We start from the raw sequence: 23,056 nt of genomic DNA, 5'->3' as shown, positions 1-23,056 counted from the left end.
AACATATCGAAGAGAAGAATGAAAGGGCGTCCCTAAAGTCTACACAACTCTCAACTTACTTCTAAAGAAAGATTCCACTCGCAAGTGAAATAGTTGCTGCCGTCGATCGAGACGATTCGTACGGACTTTTGCAATCCTGTAACGAACCTGTAGAGGATCGTTACATTTTACGCCTGTTGTTATAATAGGCTCTTTCTCGTAAACTCGAACAAGGACCGAGAGAAGATACTTCTTAAGATATGAGAGAGCTGTGGAATATCAGAGTTGATCTGGACCACTGGTTCCAAAAACTCGTTCTTTCGAGGACTGGAGGGACTACCGAATCGCTTTTACTTCTTTCAGATTAAGATCCAGGACATCTGAAACCCTATCCAGATGTCCGGCACCTTCTTTCTATCACCTCAGGTGATAGACGCACTGAGAGATGTTCAGAATCATTGCTAGATCTTGAATAATATTTCAGTTTCCCGGTAGGAAAAAACTGTGGTCTGAATTGCAGTCTATTCGGGAAACAAACTTCTTCAGGAAGGAAATGGTCCCCAGCAAGCTCATCCATTCCCCTTCCCCCCCGAGTATGCTTACTTCCCTAAATAAGGCTGCGCTTTGCCTAAGCAGGAGAGCAAATAAAAGTGCAATGTTGCGGTAGACTCGTAGTTCCATACCGTGCGGTAACGAGCACCGAAAGGATTAAGAGATAACTGTTGAACATAGTAAGGCAAAACGAATGCAACGTTTATTCATTCACGTAAGAAATCCCCTCAATCTTAGGCTAAAGTCCGTGATTGTAGGACAGAGAAACAGTTAGTCAGTCAATACCCGCAGGAGAGACGTAACCGTCAGCACAGAGATACGGTTAGTCAGTCAATCCCACGAGGAGAGAGGAGACGTAACGCCTACCGCGCATGACAAGCGCACGATCTGTTACTGAATACTGGCTCGGTTGGACTGGAGGACAGCAGCGTGACAGCAGCAGCAAGCAGCTTACGAACGTCGTCTCTTAATCTTTATGTCTGGGTTGCCAGCTACCCTATTCTACGAAGAAATAGGTCCGTTATTTTTTTGAGCAGAAAGACTCTCAAGCTGGTATATTTAAGCGAAACAGAAAACGCTAAATATATAGATGCGTTTGTGTCGTCAGAACACTACCATACAACGGTAAAAGATAAATCGGAAACTCCTGTTAGGCTGCAGGGAGTAACGATTAAATGTCCTTAAAATAGACAATAGACCTCTCGGTTGCCATCCGAAGAGGTAACTACAGCAAGCGTATATGACTTGAACCAACCAGAAGTAAAATAACGCAAGGCAAAAAAAAAAAAAAATGAAATTATATCACAATAAAGTTTGTTCCTCTACTTATCCTGGCACACATATATAGCTGAATTCGGAAATACAGCTACATACATATCTGACAGGCAAGTTTCATGAACAAAACTTAAGAGAATCGAAGCAGTCGAAGCAGTCAGCTCAAGCTTCTTATGTTATTGGACATAAGCGTTCATTGACGTAGTCTACAAGTCTATTTCTTGTACGAGTCTGCGAATATGACGAATAGAGCTCTTCCGAATCTTGTCAATAAAAGCTTATTTCGCTTACGCAATATCAAGTTATAGATGTTTTGTCATGATAACTAACCCATTTACGGGACAAGAGATATTTTGTCAAAGAGGGGATACCCCTTACTTGACAAAACGAAAGTATATTGTCAATGGGGGAAAGTCACTGAATTGACAAAACGTAATCCAGGGAGTCGAGCATTTAATTTTTCCGATTCCCGTCTCAAACGAGGAAGGGGCAAGAATCCTGTTAAGAGACTGGGCTTACGGCAAGTAGGACGACGATGTTCAATTCGGCAGCGTAGTCCCGACTAGAAACTAACAAAATCTATCATCTGAAAAACCCTTTCAGATGGGTCTAAAAAAGCTTGCAAAAATTATCCTGGGAAGAGGAAGAAACTCTCCAACCAGCTTCCTCTCCCGTATCACAACTAATGCCTGCTAAAGCTTAAAATTATGCAGTATGGCAAAGGAAGTCCTGTCTTGCGCTTTCCTGAAGAGCGTCCTTTTGATGAGTGCCTTTGCAAGAATCCTACTGAACGTTGTTCCGAGAGTCTGACGTGCAGGGACATCGAGCCTTACATAACCCGTAACTGCCTTATCGCAAAGTCTTGACTGCGGTAGTGGCAACTTAAATTTATTGGCAGAATGGCAAAGGTTGCGGTAGAGCAAACGAGATCTTCCTTAACTCCATCCACCTATGCGAAAAGCAATATTAATTGACAGAGAACCTCTTGAATTCACGAAACCCGTATGTCTTGCTGGGTTTCGAAGAAGAAGTTGTCTGTTCACTTTAAGCTTCCTCCGAAGCACTGCCTACTTCACATTCTTTGCAGGTGAGGTAGAAGGTATCACCGAAGGTAGAGGTAAAAATTCTTTAGGCCCAAATCTGAAACAAGAGCTTGAAGAGTTCAACAGAAACGTTCAGCCAGGCGACACACCTGGCGTGCGCTGGTGCACGCTCGGCGTCCACTGGCGCGCGCTCGGCGTCACTGGAGCGCGCTCGGACGTCCACTGGCGCGCGCTTGGCGTGCAGCCGCGCAGCACCGCCTGGAGTCCATCCGAGCGTCCCAGGCGTTCGCTCTCAAAAGCTTCCTGCTACTATGACTTCTTTTACGTATTTCTCGGTGGAAAGACGGACACGAGTTCAGGCGACGTTCGCCTTCTTACTTCTCACTGAAACGCATAACGAGAGAGAGAGAGGACGTGAAGCGTTCTCTTCTATAAAGCTTCTATTTAGAGGGCGCGAGTCCTTCCGAAAGCTCCAACCCCTGCACGGAGAGGACGCTTCGGAGGACGAGAAGCAAACTTTCAGGATTCGTGCACGCGCACGGCACTTTGGGCAGTCTGGGGATTTTTCATCAGAAACTGCCGAAGGCACGCCAGGATCGGTGGGGGTGTTCCTTGTAACCCTCCTTAGGCTTCGACATGCTCCCTCCCCGGGTCCTGGGAGTCAAGCAGGGAGGTCCGGCCTAGAGGCGAAACGAGGCCGATCTGACGCACCCTCCACTCACAAGGGTATCACTGGGGGGGCACTTCTGCACTTCACTTTTACTCTCTAAAGCAAGCACTTTTCGATTCTAAGTTACGAATCGAAAGAGTATAAGAGAAAGGGCAATTCCTCTACAGACACTGCTTAGGACCCGAAGGCAATACTGCGGTATTAGGAGTAACAATTACAGAAGTAGCACTTCACAGCAATGAAGAAGAGCTCGAGCACCTCTCGTAGACATATTCATAGCCCGTAGGCCATACTACAGGGATAGGCAAAATAAAACTCTACAGGAAGGTTAGCAGGTTCACTACCCTGGACTTTTGTTACTGATTTAATTGGCGTACATTACAATCGATACGCTTCCTTACGGAATTGACATTTTTACGTTAATTGCGTCATACGAATCATACGTCTTCCTTACGGAATTAGACATGTTTACTGATTATTGCGTACATACGAATCATACGTCTTCCTTACGGAATAGACAAAGTCTCACACTCCTTACATGACAAATCTCAACAAAGAAGGAAGATCCATACCCCTCGTACATACCAAGTGCGGATCTACCGAAGCTTTCGGTAGCCACACCCTATCTTTGCAGACACCCCGTCTGAAACTAGCCTAACTATATTCAAGATATTTTAAGCAAAAATGAATCAAATTCAAATCAATTTTAAGATAGCGTATGCCTAGCCACAAATCCAAGTAAATAAATAAAATCAAAAAGACCAATTAGGATACTTAGGGCAATGAAGTTTCCAAAATCCTAAGACGGAGGTACTGAAAACAGGTGTTTTCAGCACCGGCGACAGAAAAATTATGATAGAAAATGGGAATGGAATGGTTCCTGATACCCGCCTCCCAGCGGCGGAATGGGTACTAACCACCTGGCCGACCATGCGTGTGTCGGAAGTTTTTAAAATTCTGTCGGACTTCAGAAAATACAGCTATATATATATCTGACAGTAAGTTTCATGAACAAACCTTATGTTACAAACATAAGAAAGCCTGATTGTTGACATTTAGTCTCAAAACAGACTATTCATATTTTCCATTAATACTCAAATCAAATTAGTAAGAATAGTTCTGTTGTATGCTTGTGATGACAAACATTTATCAATATATTGGTTAAGCCATGGTTTCCTACAAGAATTATCACACACACAAGTGCCACAGTTATGAACACCTCTACAATATCCTACTGTCAACTGTTATTAACCCTTAAACGCCTATTAGACGTATTTTACGTCACGAAATTGTCTGTCAGGTGCTTAATTGACGTAAACAAAACATGTCTACGCTAAAGTTTTTTTTTTTAATTATTTGCGGAGGAAAAATAGTTATAGGCCTACTTGGCGAAAAATTTTGAATCAGGCGCCTTGAGGGATCCTGGGAGTTCACGGATCAAGCTGTTGTTTTGTTTACAAGCGTTACCCTGGTGTGCTGCGCAGATTTCTTTTTTCACCCACTAAAAAGCATCAGCGACACATCACAGAAATTATTTCATCACTTTGTTGTAATTTTTACACCGTTTTATATTAGCCGTTACATAGTTTTATATATGAAAATGTGTGCAATTTCATGTAGAATAGAACAAAAAACAACCCATGGTTGTAACTTTTATCATTTTGAAATATTTTCATATAAATAACAATAAGTGCCAAAATTTCAACCTTCCGTTAACTTTGACTCAACTGAAATGGTCGAAAAACGCAATTGTAAGCTAAAACTCTTACATTCTAGTAATATTCAATTATTTACCTTCATTTTGCAACAAATTGGAAGTCTCTAGCACAATATTTAGATTTATGGTGAATGTTTGAAAAAAACTTTTTCCTTACGTCTGCGCGGTAACTCTGCTGAAATAATCAGAAATTCTTTCGTCGGATTGTCGTAATGTTTGCACCATTTTATATTAGCCATTATATAAATTTATAAATATGAAATGTGCACAATGTCATGTAGAATACAACAAAACAAACCCATGGTTGTAACTTTTATCAGTTTTTCTTTGAAAATATTTCAATAGTGCCAAAATTTCAACCTTCCGTCAACTTGACTCGACCGAAATGGTAAAAAAATACAATTAAGCTAAAACTCTTCATTCTAGTAATACTCAATCATTTACCTTCATTTTGCAACAAATTGGACGTCTCTAGCACAATATTTCAATTTCTAGGATTAATTTTTGAAAAACTTTTCCTTACGTCTGCGTGGGTAACTACCGAAAATTCAGAAATTCTTTCATCGGATTGTCGTAATGTTTGCCACGTTTTATATTAGCCGTTACAAGGTTTTATATATGAAAATGTGTGTAATTCATGTAGAATAACAAAACAAAAAAAACAAACCATGGTTGTAGCTTTTATCAGTTGTGAAATATTTTCATATAATTAACGATGTGCCAAAATTTCAACCTTTTGTCAACTTTGACTCGACCAAAATGGTCGAAAAAAACGCAATTGTAAGCTAAAACTCTTACCCACTCTAGTAATGATCAATAATTTTACCTTCATTTTCGCAACAAATTGGAAGTCTCTAGCACAATATTTGATTTATGGCCTGAATTTAAAAAAAAAAACTTTTCCTTACGTCTGCACGGTAACTACCGAAAAAAAATCTGAATTCTTTTGTCGGATTGTCGTAATGTTTGAACCATTTTATATTAGCCGTTATATAAAGTTTTATATATGAAAATGTCCGCAATTTCATGTAGAATAAAACAAAAAATAACTCATGGTTGTAGCTTTTCTCAGTTTTGAAATATTTTCATATAAATAAATAAATAGAACAAATTCTACCTTTGGTCAACTTTAACTCGACCGAAATGGTTGAAAACTGCAATTGTAAGCTACAACACTTACAGTCTAGTAATATTCAATCAATTACCTTCATTTTCCAACAAATTGGAAGTCTCTAGCACAATATTTCAATTTATGGTGAATTTTTGAAAAACTACTATTTTTACGTCCGCGCGTTACGAATTCATGCATCATATTGAGATAATATTTTCTCTGTGTTGCTTTGATCATTTTACAATTTGTTATATACCAAAATCATCGCAATTTAGTGTACAATACAACGAAAAAAGTAAACTAATTAGCTTAACGTTTTTTGTTCACAGCGCGATTTGTATACACTTGTATATGAAATTTTTTTCGCTCTGTCATATATTCCTATTTATATATGATAATGATATTTATTTTCATTTCTGATGGTTGCATACTACACTTCAGGCAATGACAAAAAAAGGAGCCAAAAATGAACTCAATCTTGAAAACTAAGTGTGCTGAGATTTTTTGAAAAAAACTTTTTTTCCGCTTCGGAGCTCACTCCCAAACGCCGCTGGCATATGGGAGACAGTTTTGGAAATACCGGCTCGGCGTTTAAGGGTTAATATTATACTGTAATAAAATTTTTGTCTAACTGAACATCATATGTAAAAACACACCTTAACTATTGTAATGCAAAAGGCATCAATTTGTTGTAAATTTGTCTTGATTTTCACCTTCTTGGATATCTAAACAATTTTCACTAACACTGATTCATATACTGTAATTGTATTTACTTGCTTCCATGAAGGTACAATATTTTGTCTTAAAGAGCTACATATCCAATTTTGCAGATGGTAAAAACATATTAATAGGTGCTGTAATGCACAATGCCTCAGTTTGAAGTAACCTTCTCCCAACTTTCAACTTCCTTGGGATTTAAGCCCCAAAGTAGTCAGAAGTCATCCTAACTTTTAGCAAAACTACTTGTATGCTGTAACTGCTTTTACATACTTTAGATTGATAAACTCTTTGGGCATCGATTCTTTAGTATCCTCAAGAGCTACATTTTTACTTTTCAGGTAATAGATGTGTATTAAAAGTAATTCTAACTAGTCTTGCAAAAGCCCTCGCTACATACTTGTGAAATTGAAACATTTCATCAAGTATTATAGGTCTGTTTGAGTTTATGTATAAATTTCCTCTGACCAAATGCCTGACCCTATTTTTACATCCTACTTCAGTTGAATGATAGTTAATTCATTCAACTGGCATCACATACTGCAACTTTTTAGCAATCATGAACTAAGTACATTTCATATGGCTTTGGCAATTTTTCTTTCTACTTTTTATATTGTTTACAGTTTCCTATTTTATAAGTTTTGTGTTTATTTCATTTGAAATTTTGACTTAGGAGTTGTTTCATACATATGGTTTAATATACTGTATAATCATTTCTTGCTTCATATGTATAATACCTCAACTCTTGTAAATTAAGTCTGAAATGAAAAAAATATACTACTGACCCCTTGAAGCTCATTCTTCCCCATTCCTGTTGCTGTGGCCATTTGATGGTAACACTTGACCTGTTGTCTAATTTTCTGGAAACAATCTACCACAGGTACAGAAGGGATGGTGTGTATTCTAGAGAGGGACTCCAGACACACATTACTCAAATTGTGCTTTCGTGCAATCTTGCCAAAATGAATAATTGCTTGAGCAGAAGCATGCACGCCTAGCATACTCTGTAATGAAGAAAATGAACTGTAAATATAACACAAAATAAATGAGGGTAGAATAACGTGCAGTCATTTTAAAGACATTTAAAAAAAAAACAAATGGCTATCCTAAATACTCAGGATAACAACATACCACTTCCCTCAATATGTAAGATGGTAATTTCAACATTACAGTATCTGTGTTAATGTAAATACTGCTACCTTCAGTGCTAACTTAGCACTATTCTTACTTTTTTATTTTTTCCAGCTTCAACAACAATTCAGTGTTCCATGAAGAATTATACTTTTATAATAAAATAACGATTTGTATATACTTACCCAGTAATTATATGGCTATTAGTTTCCACGTACAGCAGCCCGATTCAATTTCGCGGGTAGCACTTCGATTGCTCAGTGTAGGTATACAGCGCTGTCCCCCACCAACGGCAAAACTAGGAACAACTTAGTTAAGCACTTCTTGTTTTATGCGTAATGTCCACGGATGGGAGGAGGTGGGCTCTGATCATATAATGACTTATTACCGTAAATACTCGAGTAACGTGCGATCTCGCATATCATGCGCCCCCACCCCAAATTTTCCCCAATAAACAGTGGTTTTGTCACGTATCTTGTGTATCATGTGAGTTCCATTTCCGAGAGCGTCAGTTCATAAGGTTGGTGGTTTAGCATGCTAATAGCCAAGTATTCAGATGTGTGCTGTTGCTAGTCAAGTTACGGTAATTTTCTTACTAATCTCGAGAATTGAATAGAAAATAATCGCAGATTAAAAAAGAATCCCAAAGATAATAAAATAATTGTAAAAATAACACGCCTTGGAGTCCTCTCTCTCTCAGGAATAAATACTGTAATTTGAGTCTTTCACCAACAGGTATCAGTAAATGTGTAGACATTGTGTGCGTGTTTAAAAAATGTGCAGTACACACACATTTCGATGTTTCGGTTTTTGGAATTTTTCAGATTTCGGAAATGTGAGGGTCAGATGCATAAATCAAACAAACATCACTACTGCAGCAAAAACATTTTTTTCCTTTATGTTTTTCATTATTGTTATTTATTAATTACAGTTTATTTAAATAAATATTAATATAATCTGTTAAATGAATGTGAGATAACTAAGATCACCTATAACAAATAGTGGGACAATTAAACCGTATGTTCACTAATAGCTATTATTTTCAAAACAAACATTCCGTAAAACGCAAAAATATATGTACATGACTATCAAAATATAATAATGTTTTGCAGTACAACTTGTGAAATTTTAAACAATAAGTATGACTATAATATATTTCACCATATCGATCTTGAAGTTGAAGAGTCGTAAAATTTTAAGGATGGTCCGGGAAAGGATTTGTACTTCGTGATTACGTATCGCTACAACACCATGTGGTATTTTCATACCACTATATTGATGACGCATCGCTACGACACTGGTATTTTCATACCACTATACATTAAAGTTAAAATGATCATATTATATTATTGTTTTCACGAAGAAATAATTATATAAAGAAAATTATTGAGTATAATTTTTTGCCGTCAACAGTCAGAAAATCACGAACATGGTAACGTTCAAAATTAGTGCCATCCACGGCATATGTCTATAAATAGAACAGAAGCAGAGGGCAATCATTGGATAACAGATCTCCATGGCTACCAACCAACCAATCAGGTGTTAGCTATACTACTCTGAATTTCTTAGAATGAATGTTTACACTCGCGAAGCTAACGATGATGTGTGTGTGTTTTGCATACAATACGTAGTTTTAGTTTTTATTAGTGTAAGTATTTTACTGATTACATGAAAAATAGAATGATTCCTTCTCATTACTTTGAATGCAAAATGGTTTGAAGATTCTTCCGCAAAAAGAAAAGAAAAAAAAAATTTCTTTAGAAGATGATACCTATTTACTAACGCGGTTGACATAGCTTCAAAACAAAATTCAGCTCTTTAATCTCTGGAAAAATATTAATCTTTCTGTCTGCTGGTCACACCCTTTATATCCCCGGCGACTAACACACAAAATTTGTTTGTTTGTTTATCTTCCAAGATGTAGGTATTTATTACCTGTAGGTACAGCACAATTTTTTAACAGTATGCCCATACACACACACACACATACAGTTGCACATGTGCTAATACCTATTGGTTTCAGAGACTCAAGTTAACACTACAGTATAGTTGAGAGGGGAGAGAGATAGTTCATCCTAGATGGCCTTGGTTCATCTCTCTATCTCTCGAAGAATGTTCAAGATTTATTCCTGCTCTTTGTAAATTTAGTCCATGCGACTGACAGCAACAAAATTCATATTTTTTTTTTTTTTCTTCCAGATATGAATTACCCGTACTACACATTTTTAACAAGCATGAACACACTGCAATATACTCTCTCTCTCTCTCTCTCTCTCTCAGAAAAGATACCGTCAATTCAATTTATCAGTATCTTTTCCTGATAGACAGAGAGTAAATATTTAGGACTCCAAGGCTTGGCATATGTCAATTATTTTATTATCTTGGGATTTTTGGTTAATCTTGGGATTTTCCATGGTCAACTCTTGGGATTAGTAAGAAAAATGCAATTATTTGAGTAGCAGTAGCAGCAGCTGCAGCGCACACCCAAATGAATCGGGTAAGCCTAGCACGCCAAACAATAGTATTTACAAAATGAGCTGAGCTCTCTGGCTGGGCTGTTTTGGTCCTCCCACGTGTTTGATCGCATATCTGCCAAATTTATAACAACGACAGAGATAAAACCATTTCTCCCATTACAGACATCAAATATTATCTTTTCCGTTACGCAGAATTCTAAATGAAAATTACGTAGGTTCACGATTGATAAAGTTTTTTTATGCAATAACAAGAAACAGAGTCAGATTTTCTATCACCATGGCATCTCATTTGGTGCTGTTGCGAATATTTCAACCAGTTCCACGTGCGTTTAAATCCCTACTGACTGTACAGTCTGGAGGCAGTTCTCCCTTCTACACATATCTTGATTTCTTAATATCATAGGTATAGAATAAATTGGTGAGTAAGGAAATATGAAATAAAACATAACAGAGTAAGTCGCCAGAGAGCTTTGCCACGGTGACAAGACTATACCTTCCATATGAAGATGAAATGATCAAAGATCTGAAGATAACGAATATGACTGCCTTGATGGCGAAGAATTCAGAGCATTATTTGATGATACGGACATGGAGAGCGACTTTGGAGGATTTTAGTTTATTAATTTTATGCATTTTTTTTTACTTTAATAAATTTTCACTTAACTGCGTATCCTAAAATAAAAATAATGTTCCAGTAACAAATGTTTCTTTTACCGAGTAAAACAAAAAGTAAAAATTCCTTCGGTATTGTGCCTTAATCAACTGATTTGGAAATTATAGATGGTTAGTCTAGAAACAGTTAAACATGCTGTATAAACCAAAATAATGCAAATGGCGCACGATCGCTCTTTTGAATTTTAAAATACAATAGTAATATGAGAATGCATACAATATTATTGGATATAGTGAAGTACAAGTAAAGCATAACTTTTAAAAAGATCTACTGTTTTCCTTCGGTAGTACTGTTGCAATCTGCCGATTTGGGAAAGCATAGACGGTACGCTAATTTTATACTGCGTGTATGATGCGACCCCTTTAAAATTAGCTTCAAAATTAGGTTTCAAAAGTTGCATAATATGCGAGTATATACGGTACTCAGTAATTATATACTGGCTGATTCCACATTGAAAAGAGGTGGGATCATGGACATATTCTACTCCAAAGCATTAAGTCATGTAATGAATTTAAAATAGGAAAGTTGGTAGTATTGAAAAAACAACTCTTGTCGTTCTTATCAGTTAAGAGAGCTATGCAGATGAATACTGCCTCTGATTGGTCCTCATCTTAACTCGTAGTGGCGTGGCGGTAGAGCCAAGGGTCGCCTCCTACTTAGGAGAAACTTAGCAGCGAGGGGAATGCTCCTGTGGCTAGCAAAGTATGATCGGTGGCCCACCCTTGCCCTAGCCACAGCACCAAAATAAAACAACCAAAAAACACTGACATCTACACTGAAATAAAGTCAAGACCTATCGAGTGGTGGTTGCTCCAGGTACATTGTAACCTCTGGCTCTCCAAACTCAGAACCTTACTGGAAAGGTGAAGAGATAATAATAGAACATCCTGTGCTTCCTTCTGCAATGCCATGCCAGTCACTAAAAATGGTCTTGAGGTATTGAAAAATTTTGACACTTTTTAAGCCAACATAAAACATAAGAATCGAAGATCACTTACGCTTCCAGTAGTTGGATGGCAGAATGGGCGTAAAGAGCAAATAACATCTGAAAACGGAAGTAGAGACTGTTCTTACAACCTTAGCTTCACTTTACAGTAGGCCAAAAAACACTCCACAACACTGAGTGTGCCTCCAACATGAAGTCCATATACAATGGAAGATAACACGTTTAGACAGAAGAGGAGACAGGTTCTGGGAGGAACTCTTCTCTTTACACTGGAAGCAGAGCTATCAGGGCACAAATGTCTTCCAAGATTCACTCCAATTTGCGGTGAACAACTAGTAGTTGAACACTTTACGGATTAGAAAAAAAGTGTAAAGAAGACAAAAACCGCTGTGCTTGTCTGAAAAATCATTCTGAATCATTTCAGTGTCCTATGGACCAATTGTGATGAAGCAGACGACTTACATACTTCTGTTGTACCGTCGAGCACAAGATAGGAACCATAAGCGAAAATCCACAGCCAACCAGAGACTTCAGACTGTGATGGCTAGGCAGAAATTTGAATTAAGAGATAACCCTCAACTGAGGATAAACAATACAAAGATTAACAGTACTCTGCACCTCACTCAACTCTATAGGCTGAGTTGACTGGTAGCACATTCCATCTTAGAATAAATTTTTCTTATAGAGCTATAGAGTGCACAACAGATACCCTAAGTACCTAAGTACATTTTAACCAAAATAAAGGGAAAGAAACCCACTTGTTCGGTAATAATGCCACTAGTCTGTGGTACTAAAGGCTGCATATTTGCAAGTGTAAAATCACCTTCAAATGGAACCGGAATGCATCTTTCATCTTTTGTGCTTGTGCACACAGCACATTGCTGTTACTCATATTCAATCACATACAGATCCTAATCCAGATTCAGAAGTCAATGGTATCTTTTGAACTATTGACTCAGTCTCAGTTGCGTTAGTAAACAAGGTAAACTACTAAAGGCATGAGACTGACCTGACTTCAGTAAAAAACAATTGGCATGAAGCTCATATCTTCCCTTTTTTTTTTTTGCATTACAAGAAATAGTATCAACACTCCTCTTAGCATTATGCAAGATGCTAATATCCAACTGGAAAGTCATGTGCATGACTCTCCTGGAAACTATGTTGTAAGTTAAAAGTTGGTTTATGAGAGGCTTTATTACATGAATGGAAGGAAGATGAGTAGCCTGCTACTCCATCTAGACAAATAAACTCTCTGCTGCATTACCCACAGATGCACCAGGGGTTAGTTCAATACCCTCCTCCATGAGTAATAACCTTGTCATCAATTGACATGTTCCTCAGCAGGAACTGCTAATAAATGTGGATCCTTTTCTATGGATGGACTAAAACTTATAAGCTATTTAATGGAAATTCTAGCAAAATTTCTGAACCATGGACATGAAAACTATATTACGATAAAAACACTATTCATAAAAAATATATACCTAGCTAGATCAAATCAGATGTTTAGCATAGCGAGAAAAATAATAATTTGGATCTGATACATAATCAGAACATAATCATTCACTATGCACACAATGATTTAATAATCATAATACACTTGATCTGCAATAACAACAATATCCAACTACAATGGGTAAGCAAAGATGAATAAACTACTTTATGAAAAAGGTAAATAATGAAACTGGGCAGTTCTTATAATAGTTCTCACAGCCAACACTTACAACCCCTACCCTAATAGAAAAAAAAAGCCCAGAGAAGCACTGGAAAAAAAGCATCAAGATTCGAGTGAAATAAATTTAAAAAAATAAAAAACTAGTTTTCATGAGAAAAAATACTGCAATGCTGGGAGTAGACAGATGAGATTTGTGTAAAAGTAAATAACAGTTCTTTATTAAATCTAAATTAACGTCAAACTTACTTGATTCTCTCCTGAATCTGTGTAGTGATTGACAATAAATTGATAATGATGCTGACGCCAAGTAAAGATATCTGACCAATGCGAAAGATCATCTGCAATAACTGGCAATCTGTTCCGCCATGTCTTTACAATAGCTTTCATATCATGCAGAGAGTTTGTACGGCCATGTACTAATCCCTGGTGAATTTGACAAGCCTCTTGTAGTTCCATAACCTGTAAATAAGGAAATAAGGCATATCAATAGTAAAATACAACTTGTTAGTAAAAAAAAAATAAAAAAAATAAAAAAAAAAAACTCCCAAACCTAAACTCTGGCATGTATGAAAAATACATGACACATCTATACAAATGAAGCCTATTCAAGGTAAACTTACCAAAAATATTTTTCATATAAAATAATACAAATAACCTAACCTGTTGAGCTGCTTGCAAATATGGTAGGTGAATATGTGACACGATATGAGGAAGTCTTTTCCATTCTCTAATACAAAGGACAGTTGCTGCTTCAACTAGTTTTTCAACCAGCTTCAAGTGCTCCTCTTCAGGATGACATATAGCCAAATAGCCTCGATAAAGGTTAACCTGTAAAGTACAAATACCATTTAAACAAATGGGAACTCATTGAACAGATATTTCTAAACAGTCAAGGAACAAATTTCACCACAACATCCAATTTCACAGTAACAACGGGTAAATTGACTCCAGAACCAAAACAGCTCCTCTTCCTAAGTCCACTTACTTTCCAAGCCAACTCTTTTGGATATGACTGCTCAACATGAGCCAATGCTTCTTTCATTCGAGCCCAATTTGGTACCCTCCATGAGCTCTCCAAAACTAAAAGAGAATTCCCAGATGCATCACTGCTTCCATATTCCTGAACAAAGATCCCACTGGTTCATTCCTTAGCATCTGGGAGTGGATAGAGAAAAAGTTCTTTTTGAAGCAAGGCATCACAATCACTTTTAACATTCCAGGATATGAATTTGTTACTTGAAATAAAATCCCTGAAATGACTAAGAAAAATTCCTTTAAAAAGTATAAAACTGAATTTCATAATTTTTTAAAGGAAGTAAGCAAATAATATTAAATGTATATTAACTAGTCCTGCTGGAAGATTTGTTGCTAAAAATTATATGGTTATGCTTTCTAGTGTGCAGAATTACCATATTTACTGGGTAGACACTACCATCAGTGGCATTTAGTCAATGACTATAATTACCATTACAATCATTCTCACTATTATAATCATACAACAAAATAAAGCCACTGAAAAAGACCCAAATGAATTAATGAATGAATTCATGATTGGGAATCTGGTCACTCTTTAATAGATGCAATGAAAATATTCAGTATGCCTAATTTCAAGGGGAAACTTGATGGAATGTTTAGATATGAAGCTGGTTTTAGAAAATGCTGTTTTGCCCTTCTCCAGTAAAATACCACAAGATTTGAAAAAACTCTCATAACGACAAAATGAATCATATACAGTTGACCTCTGGTTATGGTTTTGTTGGGGATGCATACCACGACCTCCCCCCCCAGCTAAAATCCACAAATACTTGACATCCCTCTAAAAATGCTTATAAACTGCCTATTTTGATAATTTAAACATCAAAACAGCTCTAAAATGCTTAGATCTGAGTATTTTAATAGTTTTTACAAAAAAAATGCACTTAGTCACAAAAATATAAAAATACAGTACAGGCAGTCATCGGTTAACAGCAGCAAATGACTAAAAAAGGCACATCAAACATAAGCAAGGTAATGACGATTTGGAAATCAGACTGAAATTACACCCAAAGATAAGATTATATATAATCTAAAATGATCTGCACTTCTATACTGACTAGTATTATGGTATGACAATGAAACTATGTTTAAGAATTTGTCATCTAAAAATATGAATGGTACCATAAGGAAAATTACAGAAGTACCATATGTAGAAGTGATAAGTATAAAGATGAGATGGAGATGGTTTTTGACATGTCTTCTGTGTCACACTGGAGAGGACAGTATATGACGCTATCAGTTGGGCTCTTGTGCATGTACAGATGTATGGAATTTAGGGATATAGACCAAGCACTGGAACCCTAAAGCCCTCAGCAGTAAATCTGATAACATGGTGCGGTGATATGATAATAACTATGCTTTATCTATGCTTTCATAAACTATTAAAACTATTCATTAGTCATCACGGATATTTGAAAAAAATAATTACAAAAATATATTTGAAAAACTGAATATTTACTTTCATAAACTATCAAAAAAATTTGAATAATTTATTAGATCAATTCTCTCTAAATTTTGAAAATAATTTGAATAACTTAGTTCTGAACATTCCACTTGCCCAGCTTGCTATTATTATTGTATTATCATTAGTATTGTCTTCATCATCATCATTATCAACTTTCACAATTGCCATAATTACTTTATCTTGACAGGCACTCATTCTTAAGCAACAAGCCAACCAGTAATTTCCTTAAACTACAGTTTTCCATAAAAACAAAAAAGTCTAAAATATTGATAAAAAAAAAATGAGACAACATAATGAATGGGTCAAGAGTGAAATTAATGGATAAAAAAATATGTAAAATGCTGACAGATAAGAATTGTGCCACGGTAATGAATGAAAAGCAAGTGTACACACACACACACACACAGAGCAAATCAAAACTGAAAACGGACCTTATCCATCTTTCCTCCCAAAGCTTCATCTCAGACTGGAGCTTCACAGGTGCTGGCCTCACAGCAATATAAGCACGTGCCTTTGACATTGCCAATTCATAAGCAGCCTGAGCTTGTTCTAAGAACCCATGTTGTTCATAAGTAACAGCCTGGTAAAAATAACAACAGCAGTGTACTTGTTCAACAGCCACTTCACTAAAAATTTTCTGCTCTAAATGTACCGACCATATAAAAGTAGGCGGTCCCCGGGTTACGACGGTTCCGGCTTACGACGTTCCGAGGTTACGACGCTTTTTCTTAAATATTCAATGGAAAAATCCGTCCTGGGTTACGACGCTTGTTCCGAGGTTACGACGCTGACGCTTCCGACGCTCCGAGTTAACGACGCTTTAAAAAAACCAGCATACTATGATAAAAAATCCTTTATAGTTTAGCACAGTATATATAAAAATAAGTTTCTGGTTAGATTACAACAAAAATTTTGAGATTATGATGATTTTCGACACTTTTTATGTTGTCTTTTTCTATGTTTTTTTAGTGACGCCTCATATGCGGAACTAGTTTCCGAGCGAATGAATACATACTAGTACATATAACAGTCCAAAAAGAAAAGCGCAAAATAATGAAAAAATCATTGCTTGTTTCCAGTAATAATAACAAAATGAAGTTTCTGGTTAGATTACAACGCAAATTCCAAGTATCCAAAGAGAGACATTATCCAGTAATTTTGATCAGAGAGAGAGAGAGAGAGAGAGAGAGAGAGAGAGAGAGAGAGAGAGAGAGAGAGAGAGAGAGAGAGAGAGAGAGGCGTCTTCCGACGCTCCGAGTTAACGACGCTTTAAAAAACGCATACTATGATAAAATCCTTTATAGTTTAGCACAGTATAATAAAAATAAGTCTGGTTAGATTACAACAAAAAATTTTTGAGATTATGATGATTTCGACACTTTTTATGTTGTATTTTTCTATGTTTTTTAGTGACGCCTCATATGCGGAAACTAGTTTCCCGAGCGACTGAATACATACTAGTTTACATATAACAGTCCAAAAGCGCAAATAATGAAAAAAATCATTGCTTGTTTCCGTAATAATAACAAAACGAAGTTTCTGGTTAGATTACAACGCAAATTCCCAAGTATCCAAAGAGAGACATTATCCAGTAATTTGATCAGAGAGAGAGAGAGAGAGAGAGAGGAGAAGAGAGAAGAGGGACGAGACGAGAGAGAGAGAGAGGAAGTCTTCCTTTTTTTTTTTTTTGGAGACAGAGAGAGAGAGAGAACAAGAGAGAGGGGAGAGAGAGAGAGAGAGAGGCGTCTTCCGACGCTTCGAGTTAAGGACAGAGAAGTGTTCGGTTTCGTTAAACGGCCTCTGACTCATGCCAGTAAATGTTTGTTGATACTAATAATATAAGCCTATTTAAAGATACGTTACTTTAATTAGTCTATATGATACGTAAATAGTAATCAACTGTTCTTGTAGCCCTCAATATTTGGCAAAATCGAAGTATCCAAAGAGAGACATTATCCAGTACGTAATTTTGATAAGAGAGAGAGAGAGAGAGAGAGCAGAGAGAGAGAGAGAGAGAGAGAGAGAGAGAGATGAGAGAGAGAGAGAGAGAGAGACGCTTTGGCAACAATGGTGGTCTCGGGGGTTTTTTATAGCTTCCTTCTGCTTGATGATCGTGGATAATTTGTAGAAGGATTTCGACCATACCGTTTGCCAAATCGACGATACGAACGCCACGTTCATGCTTTGCTATAATTTCATGTTTTGCTTCCATCGAAATCATTTCTTGGGTTTTTTCTTATCACCTGCTTTGTCTTTAGCTTTGAGACCCATGGTTAATAATAAAATAGACAAAATAACACGAAAAATAGGCGCAAATACAACGAACTAAACAACGACGTGTTAACATGCAGCACCAACAAACAAACAGACTGAACGCCATTTATCGGTCGCCTATGACAAACTAACACTCATCGCAAAATCGTATCTCAATATTTCGTTGTATATCAAAGCTTGTATTTTCGCAAATTTCTGTTATATCTCAAAACATTCGTATATTAGGGCAATCGTATGTCAAGTTTCCAATGTAATTTGATCAGAGAGAGAGAGAGAGAGAGAGAGAGAGACGCTTTGGCAACATGGTCTCGGGGATTGACGTAACGTTTATTTTCTGAACAGATAGGACAGAGAAGTGTTCGTTTCATTAAACGGCCTCTGACTCATGGCAGGAAATGTTTTGTTGATACTAATATATAAGCCTATTTAAAGATACATTTACTTTAATTAGTCTATATGATGACGTAAATAGTAATCAGCTGTTCTTGTAGCCCTCAAGATTTTGCAAAATCACTCCAGGTTGTACATAAAACTTCAAGAATGTAGTGTCACCAGAGGATTACAATAGTTTTTACCTTCAAGAACCAGCATTCTTTTATGAAAATAACTCCAGGTTGTACATAAAACTACAGGAAACGACATGTAGTGTAACCAAAGGATTACAAGTAAGGTTTTTATAACTTTTTATTAGTTTAAGACATATTTCCAGCGTCGTTACCGGCTTACGACGATTTTCGGCTTACGACGCCTCTCAAGAACGGAACCCCCGTCGTAACCCGGGGACTGCCTGTATGACAATTGAGGTTTTCCTCAAAATAATGAGAAAAAGGAGTTATTAAAATTTTGCCAAATTACTTACTATTATTATAAAGAATTAGTTTATACAGACTTCTAAGCCTAATAAAGGCTCTTCTTGGGCTGATATCATCAAATTACTACAGTAACAAATATCTAGTGGCAGCACACTCACGAAGTCTTTCAGAAATTCCAGAGACCTTACTAAATAAGAGGCAATCTCTGGATTTAATTTAGGTTTTTGAAAAATCTCCAAATTTAAATTATGTGGTTGAAAAATGCTTTTGTCAGATATGTGGTTTTTTGATTTCATAAATAATAACAGAAAGTTGGAGAAAAATGTCTGAGAACTGTGATTACTACTCTTTACCAGTATTCTGCATTTGATCTGGATCAATGTAAGGGGTTTTGGTGTATTTACAACGGAAAACCCATAAACTTTTTCCAATTTAGGCTTGAGATTGAGGTAAAATAAATCAAAATTACAGTTTAACAACCTTAACATTATCTCAACCTCCACTAAAACCACCAGTGAAAGGTGTTTGAAATTACAAACCCTCTAATCTAAATTTACAACTTTAAAGAATGGCAATATATATAATGACATAGTTGACTGCAAATAGCATGCTGGAAATCAATATTCCTGTGGGCTGCAGTGCTGAACTGTGATTTTCTTTTACCTGCTTTATCTCAAGATAAGTTATTTCAAATTATAAACAGTATTAAGTATTTTTTTTTTATATATTATGCCCATATAAAATGAAAAATTTTTAATCCTAGCATAAACTGATTTTGGACATCTTAACATTTTAAAGCAAGTACTATGAGCCTCCTAGTTTCATTCAATCAGCATTATCTGAAGAGAATACTTTGTTCTAATTTGCAACTTTAACAACACTTGACAGAAAAGTCACATGTTCTTTATAAATTACATATTCTTGGTTGTATTGCATCAGTGGAATTAAGGTTTTGTATACTAAAAACTTTTGTAATATTTTTGCATACTGTATTACTACAATAGCATTTATGAAATTTACTTCAGAGTTTAGTATCTTCAAATACTTCATCCAGACTGCTAACTATTAAAGGGAAGTTAAAGCATTAAGGCTCAACTACTTTACAACAGACACTGGTTTCTAAAACACATAATACTTACAATTCTGGTCTCCTGATAATAAGCAATGGTTTGCCATAAGCCAGCCCAGAGATCTTCTTCTTTCAGCAATGAGTACATTTCCGATAATGAGTCAAGCACTTCCTGCAAAGTATAATCACTTTGACATCTAGTAATGATGACATTTTAGCACTATGTCAAGATACAAAATTGATTTTCTCATTACCAATTTCAACTTATCTAATAAGAAGAAGTATATTAAATCTGACCTGTTGAGGATTGGCATATGATTCAAGGTCATACGAATCATAAAGATCCTTCTTTGTAGCACGTGGACTAGTAGTAGCCCCTTGTTCCAAAGCTAGCTGCTCAAGAAGCAGTGTCATACGGTGCCACAAGTTATGGCTTTTACCTAAGTACTTCATATTGGCAGGTCTAATCACAACAGGTGGCTGACACTGAGCCAAAGCCTCAGTAAAAGTATGTAATGCTGATGGATGGCAATCCTTTTGAATCACATGAGACCCAGAGCACAAGAAGGGTATCACTTCACTGGCTATGCCCTAAAACAAACAAAATTAAGTGAATTTCAGTTTCTTCATCAAATAATAAAAGTGCAATACTCTTTCTCTACCTTTCTGGACATATTTTACAGAATTGTGTTAATTCTGTCTCAGCCATCCCTACTAAGGCGAGAAACCATAATTATCACTAGTTTTGTCAAATAAAAAAAAATTATCTATACTGTCATCAATCTAGTATTAACCGTGTTTCTAAACAAACTAAATCTAAATTTAATTTGGCTATTTGAATAAAAGCTAAAAAAGAAAACAATTTACAAAGCTAAATTATATTAATTTCTTTATAAACTCTTCACTCAAAAAAGAACTTATTTTTAATCCACTATACAAGTATATAGACTCCAAAGGACTGTTAGCTGCTAGTCAATGTGCATATAAAAAGCAGTTAGGTGTATCTGCAATGCTCTCTTAGATTTGACATGCCATTCGCAAGAAAACCTTGATAAGGGTTTTGTGCGTAAAGGAATTCAAATAGGTTTTAGTCCTGCTTTCAATTTAGTATATCATGAGGCACTTATTTATAAACTTCAGAATCTTTGTACGTGGGCAGCAGCAAGTTGCTGTTGATGGGGTCTTAGCAACCACGACCTATTGCGTCTAGAGTTCCACAAGGTAGTTCTTGGTCCGGTGTTATTTTGAGTGTATACAAGTGATGGTTGTTGGCCTCAAAAACAGGATTGTTCAGTATGCCAATGATGCAACCCTTTTTGGTGTAGTAAAGTCTCCACTTATGAGAAATGATGCTGGCCTTAACCTCAATCCTGCCACAGCATGGATTAGTGCATGTTGTAGTTGGTGGGGTATGAGCCGAACTCCAGTAAAAAAAAAAAAAAAAATTATTAGTACATCTCAAACTGATTTTCCACCCATCCTCCCCTTCAAGTGGATAGGACTCCGCTGAATGAGTCTGAAGCTTTAACTATACGTCATTATCGTGTCTTTCAACTCATCTTGATTTTGAGAAACATCAAATGGAAGTGTCAGCAAATGCTGCTCAAAGTTATAATTGTATGTTAAGACCTAATATACTTTCTATATAACAACAATAAAATTAATGCAACCTGTTGTAAGTCATTTGTCCTTCCTTTACTATAATACTGTTCTCTAGTGTGGTTATCTGCTTCTCCTGGAGATTTATCTCCTTTAGATAAGTGATTTGTGGCTGTAGGTTCCTGTTCCCTAACATTAGCAGTTATGACTTGGACCATCAAAGGATGATCTTGCTTGTCAATTTTCCATATGTTGTATTTTAACAGAGGTCTTTCACATTCACAATGATCCCTGATACCTTTCCTCCTGCTGAGAGCTATGAGATTTGCTTAACAGCAGCTTCAATATGCAGCAGATATACCTTGCTGTCAAACTCCTCAATTCCAGAGGTCCTTTATTCCTCACACCATTGGACTGTGAAAGTCTCCGTAAGGATGTTGTGCAATTGGAACCACAAAAGTTCAAGCATAGATGCAATGCATTACTTCCCTAAGACAATTATCCCTATACTTTACTATCATTTAAAGTCAAGGAAATCCTTTCTCAAAGTGTTGAAACAACAGTTTAAGAGCCTTGAAAGTAGTTACATCAATTATTTTCAAGCTCTAGTTACATCAATAATGATAAGTTCAAGAATTTGCACCACAGCTGCCAAATAACACTTAATCACAGAAACTGAAGGTCTTTCTTGCAGATACAGGTGAAGAAAGAAGTCTTCATTTAACAGTATGTACACAGGTACTGAGATTACTGTTGACTTTTCATATAAATCTACAAATTTTCACCACTTATAAAGATAGAAGTTATTTTTCATGAACAATTAATTGTTGTGGCAGCAATTAGGATTGAGGGGTTTGCATGCAACAATTCAAACTGGTACAAAGCACTTTAAAACAGTAACATCTTCAAGGTCAGAGGATACTAATTAAGCTTTTGGCACCACCCTTACAATACAGTCTTGTTAACTTAACATCACCAATTTCCAATTTCTGCTTTTCTTCCTCATCTCAAACTTCTGCATTAGCAGTCCAACCCCTCAGTAAATCATGAGTTAAAACAAACTCAGAGGTGCCAACCATACTAACCTGTTGCTGCTTTTCTGATAAAATTTTCCAAAGCCTTGGGAAAAACTGCAGCCACACCCACTCTCCAAGGTTGGTATCCATGTGACACAACTGAGATACAGCTGCTAAGAACTGAGGTGTATACACTTCTTTAACACCTTCCATAAATTTAGCCTGAAATAAGGAAGACAGAAGAATCAGTTATTTTATTTGACATTCAAATTCCACAATATCTGGCGTTTCAGTCATCAAACTATCAGCAAAGTTTGACTA

The 23,056-nt window shown here is 36.4% G+C and overlaps 1 protein-coding gene across 1 annotated transcript in view; it reads right to left on the bottom strand.

Annotated features, from left to right (window-relative positions):
- Nucleotides 1-23,056, bottom strand: part of LOC135201202 (transformation/transcription domain-associated protein-like) — a 204,832-nt gene that overhangs the window by 38,445 nt on the left and 143,331 nt on the right. The window contains 9 exon segments of the mRNA XM_064230080.1: nucleotides 7,349-7,567; nucleotides 13,712-13,924; nucleotides 14,126-14,293; nucleotides 14,451-14,591; nucleotides 14,593-14,612; nucleotides 16,386-16,545; nucleotides 20,191-20,292; nucleotides 20,418-20,711; nucleotides 22,805-22,957. Coding sequence (XP_064086150.1) covers nucleotides 7,349-7,567; nucleotides 13,712-13,924; nucleotides 14,126-14,293; nucleotides 14,451-14,591; nucleotides 14,593-14,612; nucleotides 16,386-16,545; nucleotides 20,191-20,292; nucleotides 20,418-20,711; nucleotides 22,805-22,957 — 1,470 coding nt within the window.

Source organism: Macrobrachium nipponense, chromosome 28 (genome assembly GCF_015104395.2).
Source record: "Macrobrachium nipponense isolate FS-2020 chromosome 28, ASM1510439v2, whole genome shotgun sequence".
NCBI lineage: Eukaryota > Metazoa > Arthropoda > Malacostraca > Decapoda > Palaemonidae > Macrobrachium > Macrobrachium nipponense.
Note: the sequence above shows the minus strand (reverse complement) of the source record. Positions and strands in the feature narration are given on the sequence as shown.